At 33.3% G+C, this 9,167-nt stretch overlaps 2 protein-coding genes across 2 annotated transcripts; both read right to left on the bottom strand.

Moving 5' to 3' along the window:
* Positions 1-2,404: 2,404 nt before the first annotated feature.
* LOC142229818 (transmembrane protein 177) lies at positions 2,405-3,458 on the bottom strand. Its single transcript, XM_075300399.1, has one exon. The coding sequence runs from the start codon at positions 3,387-3,389 to the stop codon at positions 2,475-2,477; it is 915 nt and encodes a 304-aa protein (XP_075156514.1). The 5' UTR covers positions 3,390-3,458; the 3' UTR covers positions 2,405-2,474.
* A 2,978-nt stretch (positions 3,459-6,436) lies between these two features.
* LOC142230237 (uncharacterized protein CG3556-like) lies at positions 6,437-8,846 on the bottom strand. Its single transcript, XM_075300876.1, has 4 exons — positions 8,488-8,846; positions 8,346-8,423; positions 6,774-6,856; positions 6,437-6,601 (listed from the first exon to the last, which is right to left on the bottom strand). Exons 1-4 carry the CDS (start codon positions 8,724-8,726, stop codon positions 6,534-6,536), a joined length of 468 nt encoding a protein of 155 aa, XP_075156991.1. The 5' UTR covers positions 8,727-8,846; the 3' UTR covers positions 6,437-6,533.
* Positions 8,847-9,167: the final 321 nt, after the last annotated feature.

Here is a 9,167-nt window from a genome sequence, read left to right as displayed (position 1 = left end):
GGCCTCTGTGGTCATATGAGTTTAAATCGGGCGAAAGCTATATATGGGAGCTATATATAAATCTGAACCGATTTCAACCAAATTTGGCGCGCATAGCAACAATGCTAATTCTACTCCCTGTGCAAAATTTCAACTAAATCGGAGTTAAAAATTGACCTCTGTGGTCATATGAGTGGAAATCGGGCGAAAGCTATATATGGGAGATATATCTAAATCTGAACCGATTTCAACAAAATTTGGCACGCATAGCTACAATGCTAATTCTACTCCCTGTGCAAAATTTCAACTAAATCGAAGCAAAAAATTGGCCTCTGTGGTCATATGAGTGTAAATCGGCCGAAAGCTATATATGGGAGATATATCTAACTCTGAACCGATTTCAACAAAATTTGGCACGCATAGCTACAATGCTAATTCTACTCCCTGTGCAAAATTTCAAATAAATCGGAGCAAAAACTTGGCCTCTGTGGTCATATGAGTGTAAATCGGCCGAAAGCTATATATTGGAGCTATATCTCCATATCATAGCAACAATGCTAATTGTACTCCCTGTGCAAAATTTCAACCAAATTAGGGTAAAACTCTTGCTTCTGGGGCCATATAAGTCCATATCGGGCGATATATATATATATATATATATATATATATATATATATATATATATATATATATATATATATATATATATATATATATATATATATATATATATATATATATATATATATATATATATATATATATATATATATATATATATATATATATATATATATATATATATATATATATATATATATATATATATATATATATATATATATATATATATATATATATATATATATATATATATATATATATATATATATATATATATATATATATATATATATATATATATATATATATATATATATATATATATATATATATATATATATATATATATATGGGAGCTATATCTAAATCTGAACCGATTTCTTCCAAATCAATAGGGATCTATTCTGAGCCAAAACACATACTTGTGCCAAATTTGAAGTCGATTGGACTAAAACTGCGACCTAGACTTTGATTACAAAAATGTGTTCACGGACAGACGGACATGGCTATATCGACTCAAGAGCCCACCCTGAGCATATTGCCAAAGACACCATGTGTCTATCTCGTCTCCTTCTGGTGTTGCAAACATATGCACTAACTTATAATACCTTCCCAGCAAAAACTCTCATTACCCGGTAATCTTGTAGGTAAGCCTATTTAAAAATGAATAACCACTTATTAATTGGCATCGCTTCGGATTACTTTTACATACGCATATCCTAGAAGGAAAGTACTTCTCCCCAGGCATACATTCGGCCATAAAATAAGTAGTGCATTTAAAGCATATAATCACCTAATATGTAATGACTTATTCGTAGATACACCAAAGCTTGCAAAATAGCCACTTATTGTCTCAGGCAACCAAATCTCAAAAATATTGATTTCTATCGCCGATTACAATGGATCAAAATATGGCGAGTGATGCTGTAATAGGAGAACTACTTGAATAGAAATAGAATATTGTATAAATAAACAAAAAATCTAATAAATAATCTAAATAAGATGCAAATTAATTTCACACTTAAAATTGAAATAAATGTAGGTTGTTTAAGGGAGTTGGATTCGTGAATAAGGTTCAAAATCTACTAAAAGTGGATTTTAAGTCTCTTTTTTATAAGGCAAATGGCATTTGAAATTTAGTTTAAGCGCATTTTGGAAGTGTAATGTCAATGAGGTATAAGAAAGCATTTATTTAAAACATAATATGAAAATGTCATTAAACACAATTATTATGAAATATTTGTGATAAAAATTTCTTAACGGAAAATTTTTCAGAATGACCGTTACATTACATATTCTTTTTGATTTTTTATGTAAGTGCTCGATTATGTGAATAATTATACCTAATGGTACCATCATTTATTCTATTTTATTAATTCGTTAACTACAACCAAAAACAATAGAAAAGGAAGATTGGAAAATGGGCGACGTCATACCAAAAGTTGCATTTACGGTGTTCGATACATACACGTTCGTTCATTTTTAATTTGCAATATTTTTTGTTAAAAACTCACAAATGATGTTAAATTTTGTGTAAATAATAATGAGAAACTTTTGACCGATTGTTCTACGTCATTCCCTGATATAAATTTCTTTTTATTCTTAGTTTAATTTGTGGAACAAAAAATCATAAACGACACGTTTGCATCGAACGCCGTCAATGGTTTGATACACTCTGCTGCCATTAAATCCGGATAATAAATAGGCTTCCACGTTAATTGATTATACCGCTGTTTGATATTTAATTTTAGCGTCTGCACAGGAATTTAGTTTTACCTTAAGGATGAAAACACACATTCACTTAGAGAACAAAATCAACAACTTTATTAATGTAGTCTTAATTAAAAATTTAATGCTTACGAGATACTTATTTAACTGGCAGCCTGTTCCTCCAATTTGCTTTCAAAATATGACTTCCTTATTGTAAGTGGCAATGATTCTTGTCGAAGGAAATAGTTTATATTTCCCTTAACCGTAAATGTGTCATCGTTTAGTAGATTCCTCAAAGCTATGTTTTTCTTCAATTGTTTGTCGTAGAAGCTAATTCCAGCTTGGACAAATTTTGGTCCTTTGGTTGACAATTCCTTATCGATATCAGCATCAATGGAGACTTGACTATAGTCTTTCAGGAAACACCATGACCCGAAACCAAATAAGCCCAGTATGGAGTACATGACCAGTCTAAGACTGAATGGTCTGGCCAACAGACCTAAACTGGAATTCAAGTACGAACCAACCGAGTATACAGTCAAGAATGACAGTGATGGATAAATTGAATTCAAAAGTACATATTGTGTTTTGGCCTGCAGCAACGCTTTACAAAAACCAAATATTTGTTCATCCTCTGTAAGCACTAGAGACTCTTCCAGGTATTTTCCACTTTCCGAATTCCAATCAATCTCCTGATCGCGGAAACGTATCTCATTCCGTTTTATGTCACTCACACTATCATATTCATAATTTGCAGGAATACCGACAAATGCTCCAAAACGAGACTTTGTTGAGCCCACCAATGATACATCAAATCCAAATATGCTGAATGGCTTTGCAAAGTGATCTTCATGCGCCTCCAGCTCACAAATACCTTTTGCTCTCTCGAATCTTTCTTGAAGCTTCTTTGAAACAGCTACGGGCTGTCCTTGTTTATAGCACTGCAGGAAGTTTTTGTAATATTCTGTTCCAAACGTATGTGGAACATAGTTGAAGATGAACAAACCAATCGTAGTGGCGCCCGCAGCAAAAAAGGCTTTCTTGCTACTACCGGCTCCAATAAATTTTGATCGCATTTTCTGTCGAATATATAAATATAAATATATAAATGTATAAAAGACGTAACACCGACAAAAGTGGGAAATCAGCTGATTATTGGTTATAAATTCAGCAGCTTCATTCAGATTCGTTCGACGTAGAAATCTGGCAGAAATTATTTGTGTTCCTAAATAACTTCACATACGTAAACAGGGATGTCCGTTTTGACTAAAAATATATTAAATAGCTTTGCAGCAAAAAAAAAATCAGACAAGCGTTAGAATTCATTTAAAATCATAAAAAAGTTATTTATTTGGCAAAATATCATACAAATTTTCAATTCGCATCCAAAACACTGAATTCGGATCACACCTTAAGAGGTGATGCATGCAAAGTATAAAAATTATTTATTTGGCAAATTATCATAGAATTTTTCAATTCGCATCCACACTGAATTTGGATGACACCTTAAGAGGTGATGCAAATTAAGTGCAACGGCTGTTGAAATGATGGGCATCCGTCATATAACAAGCCCATGTTAAATTCATTGCTTCTGCGTCACACTACTTCACTATCTTTTTGGCGCGCGATTTTTGCTATAATGCTAGAATTAATGATATTTTGAACTTTCGAAAATCCTGAATTCTTTTGATATTGATGGAAGACTTGTGATTAGTAGCAAAAGTGGGTTTATCTACCAAAGTTTTTATTCCTGAAACTGATATTTTCCGTTTCACACTCAAGCGTATAAGCTCAGTTAAGGCCGGTACTTTGTTCGGTTTTCGCGTTGAAACTCCATACAAAACCAAAAAATGCGAAAAACTAGCGAAATGTTTTCCATTTGTGGTACTTTGTTTTTTTTTTTTCGAGTTGAAAACCTGATGTTTATAGCACGGCGCCATTTGCAATGTGAATTAAGAAATAATTTATTTATTAAAACTATTTTTGTGGGTTTATAACGCAAACACGGATCATATTTTTGTTCCGAAAATATACGAAGGATCAAAGGAGTAACAGATTAATTGCCCAAGGCAAAATAAAATGTTAATTTTGTAATAGCAAGCAGCAAGCACCAACTTAATTCAATATGGCTTCCTGTTAAATAGCGCTCCCTATAACCTAAATAAACACCGCTTTCTATGTGCGAAATAATGGTTTCTATAAAATTTTTTCGCAAGAATGAACATAGTACCGACCTTTATAAGCCATTCCTTCGTCCTTCTGGGCATGCAGAAGCATTATATCATCATCTACTTAACCGATGGTTCCAAATTTCTCTTGGGCAGCATTAGCATTAGTGTATTTAGCTATAGAGTTTCCACCTCAATCTCTGCTGTTACGTTCAAATCATGCGATCCGTATTCTCCTATTTCTTTGCATATTTTTACCGTATAATGGGCAGGCAAACGATATGTACAACGTTCTTGGCAAAATCGATAATACACCCAAAAAAATTTGTTTGCTCATAATAGCAAAAATGTTTGCTGAAAAACAGCAGACAGCTTTTGCTATTAACAACAGACATTTTTCTATGAGTGTATTAGGTTAAACTGGCAGCCCGATTAAATTTCAGACTCACTTAGATTATTCAGTCCCTTGTGATACCACATTAACTAAAAGTACCTATTACATTTGGGCATTTCTAGTTTTAACCGCTGAACTTTCTCGATTATTTTCTTCTGTTGAAGCAACCACATTGTTCCAAAAACAATAGCAGACTGCTTAAGTTAACGTTTTTCAGGTACGCCAGTAATCTAGAGCTATATGCCCCTAAAATTTGCTTACGCCTTACACTAAATTCAGAACACTCACACAGAGGTGTTTAGGTTAGGTTAGGTTATGTGGCAGCCCGATGTATCAGGCTCACTTAGACTATTCAGTCCATTGTGATACCACAGTGGTGAACTTCTCTCTTATCACTGAGTGCTGCCCGATTCCATGTTAAGCTCAATGACAAGGGACCTCCTTTTTATAGCCGAGTCCGAACGGCGTTCCACATTCCAGTGAAACCACTTAGAGAAGCCTTGAAACCCTCAGAAATGTCACCAGCATTACTGAGGTGGGATAATCCACCGCTGAAAAACTTTTTGGTGTGCGGTCGTAGCAGGAATCGAACCCACGACCTTGTGTATGCAAGGCGGGCATGCTAACCATTGCACCACGGTGGCTCCCACACAGAGGTGTTTAATTGATTCCTTTTCCTCCGCATCATGAAAGCTCATACAATAGTCATTATACTTCGCGCCAATAGGCAGCGACCCGTTATAGCAGATATCAGAAGTGATATCTGACGTCGTGAGAACACTAGCATATCTAGTGTGCGGTTTAAGTTTAAATGGGGCCATATTTGCTTGGAGTCGTTACAACCCTTGCAATTCTTCCATCGAACATTTGCCATCATAACAGCCTTCTCACTCAGTAAGACCTTGCAGTAGCCAGGTGTATATCAACTGATTCTAGTTTCCCTGGAATATATAAGGTAGTCCCTAGCCTTGCTAACTCATCCGCTTCGCAATTCCCCGGTATGTTCCTATGGCCAGGCACCCACTTTAGGTGAATATTGTACTGCTCAGCCATCTCGTTGAGAGATTTGCGGCAGTCGATGGCCGTTTTCGAGTTAAGGAACACAGAGTCCAAGGATTTTATTGCAGGTCGACTGTCTGAGTATATATTAATGGAACATTACTTCTCAGTCAGTTCGCCACCTCTCCTATTGCTAATATTTCAGCCTGAAAAACACTACAGTGATTGGGTAATCTTTTCACTATTCGAAGCTCCAGATCTTTAGAATATACTCCGAAATCCACTTGTCCTTCCAATTTGGAGCCATCAGTGAAGAAATCTATATAACGTTTATTCTCTGGGGTCTGTGTGCACCACGCCTCATTGTTGGGAATTAGTGTGATTTCGCCAGAGTGTAATCGATAATAATATCCAACAACTATTTGGGCTACCTGAAATTCTTGAGGCATTTTAAAGTTGGTTTGAATTTTGCTCCTATAAAACGAAATAGTTGCTGCACGTGTATTAAAGCTCAGTGTGAGGTTCTTTTCGCACCTAGGCAAATAAATTGAAGAAAAATACATTCTTAAAATTCTACATATATTTTTTATTTAATGGTACATATAACAAAAATAACATTTGTGGTCATTAGAAAGCCAAATACAAAAACATGTCGATGGTTATAGGTCCAGATCTCTATACCAAAATAAATAATGTCCACCATTTTTAACTATCAACAAGTCGACACCTACAAGAAATGAGAACAAAATGTTATTATTAATATTTAGCAATTATTTTTATGCTAATATCTATTCTTAATGAAATGTGTTAGAAGAACACAGAACAAAAATACAAAAAGCAAAATTTACTTTTGCTGTTTCTGCGTATTTCTACTAACAACTTTCTTTGAGCATACTCACCCACGGGAGACATTAGGTCTTTTCCTGGTTTATTGTTTGGATCAGGAAGTTCTTCCATGCTGTATATCAACCAGTATATATTGCTTAAAAATAATAATACAATAATAATATTTAGAGGATAATGCAAGGAAGCACCAGGCAGTTACTAAGTTCGTGTTTCACAAGTGGAAACCAAAACTAAAAGTGCGAAATAAGTCTATAGATACGATTTTTATTTGAAAAATAAATATAAAATAACTTGGAGAACACGACCCAGAGCAATACAATAAGGGCCAGTTTCTCAATGTCTTGTTATTTTTTATCGTGTCGATAAAACAGCTGATCCCATACAAAAATTGTACTAACCGGAGGTCTATCCACCGGTTAAGGCCGGTATGCACCTCTAGCGAAAAATTTCATTCCCATAAGAAATGCATTGCTATTTATGCTAACGAAATTTTCGGTAGCGTTCAATTTCGTAAGCTGGTACGCACCTCTAATGAAAATAACAGGGTTGTCAAAAGCATATTTTGGCAGCAAACATTTAATTTATTACAATCATTGTGTGCGTACAAGTTTTAAAAGGTCTGTAAATAATAAACAATTTATTTGAGGAATATTTGGAACATATATTAACAATTTTTAAAAGCGATTTGCTGGTTTAAAATTTGTTGTACACAGCCCTGTTTTTTTGTTGTAGACTTAAATAAATTTTTGCTACCGAAAATTTCGCTAGAGGTGCATACCGGCCTTTAAAATTAATCGGGGGATGAGAAACTGGCCATAAGTCTACTTCCTTCAAAACACGAACTTAATATCGATCTTAACTCGACTTTTTGATTAATCAATGGTTTGTTTTGATTAATCAATCATGATAGAAACATTAAGTTAATTTACTCAATGATTGAAAATTTTAAAATTTTTAATTAAAAAATTAATTGATACAATTAACTTTTTAATCAAATTCGGAAGACTAATTCCGTTAAAAAAAGTGCTGATTTTTTTTAATTAAAAATGTATTTCAAACAATCATTTGTTAATCCAAATAAAAACCCTAAGCCAATTCAGAAAGTAATTAAAAATAGTTAGTTCTTTAATTAATAAATTAATTGAGTTTTACAATCAACATCAATTAAATTTTTAATTGAATCAATTAAAAAATTAATTAAAATTTGTTGAAAAATCAATTAATTTTTTAATCAAGAATTTTTTCTATGTCCAATTAAAACTGTGATTGATACAATCATTTTCGTGATTGAAGACATTTCAATTAAAAATTAATTGGATCAATTAATTTGGTGATTGAATCAGAATTTTTTTTTTTGTGTGTACCATCAACTAATCGATTTTTAATGTTTGCCATCGAAAATTTATGTCAACATTTAACGAAAACTGATTTCCCAATTTTGGAAAAGTTGCAAAATCAAAGTGTCGACCATTACAAATGTCGAAACTCGAATTTTTAAAATTTTTTGATAGCACATAAGAATAGAATTAATTGATGCGTTAAATTTATGCGAGCAAAGTTTCCCTTTTTCGAATTAAATTAACATTAATAACTATCTACCCAAAAAATATATTCATTTTACTCACTTTTCAATATTTTCTTCCACTCCGGCAATTTTACTTATATAGTGTCCCCAATTAGTATTTTTAGATTCAAAGTGATATCTTTAAGTGCAAACAAACAAAAAAAATACAGCGAACAAAAAAGTTTTACGCAATGTAATTTTACCTGGAATCCATAGTGGCTGCTTGAATCATAGCTTGGTAGAATGTTGTATTCTCAGGAGATCTCAAAGGTAGCATAAACTCTTCGCTTATATTAGAGCCTACCCAAATGCTATATGTGTATGATACATGTTGATCCGTATCCAATGAGGCTTCAGCATGCGGTCCGAAATTTGCTAGCTGCGTTAATAGAAGGCTCATGTAGAACCATCGTCCGAATAATCCAATTGTATATTTACTCATGGCGTCGTTTGTCGAAATGATTGCTCATTCAATTCCAAATACATATAACTTAATGTTGTGATGAAAAAAACGAAGTGTTCTGTCTATTTGGTAATTGTATACGTTTTTCTGATCTTATCGCAAGACAGGAACTGTGAGCAAAAAAAAAAATTGCTATCAGTCATTTCTTTACCATGATTTATAAACATATAAATTTGTGCAATTTACTCATACTTTATCGAGGGAATTCCCAAATGTCTTATAGTATCGCAGATGGTAGCCATCATTAAGAAATAATCTTAGATATTGCTGCACATAAAGAAATTTGTTATTAGGCTCAGCATTGAAATGGTTATATCACAGAATTACTGCAAGTCTTCTTTCAAACATAAGTTTGACCTTTCTACAGGGTGGTAGCACCAAGAGTTGCCGATTTAAATGGCCAGTTTAAAAAAAATGTTG

This window comes from Haematobia irritans, chromosome 3 (genome assembly GCF_050003625.1).
Source record: "Haematobia irritans isolate KBUSLIRL chromosome 3, ASM5000362v1, whole genome shotgun sequence".
In the NCBI taxonomy this organism is placed as follows: domain Eukaryota; kingdom Metazoa; phylum Arthropoda; class Insecta; order Diptera; family Muscidae; genus Haematobia; species Haematobia irritans.
The sequence above is the reverse complement of the archived record's forward strand: the minus strand, read 5'-3'. Positions and strand labels throughout refer to the sequence as shown.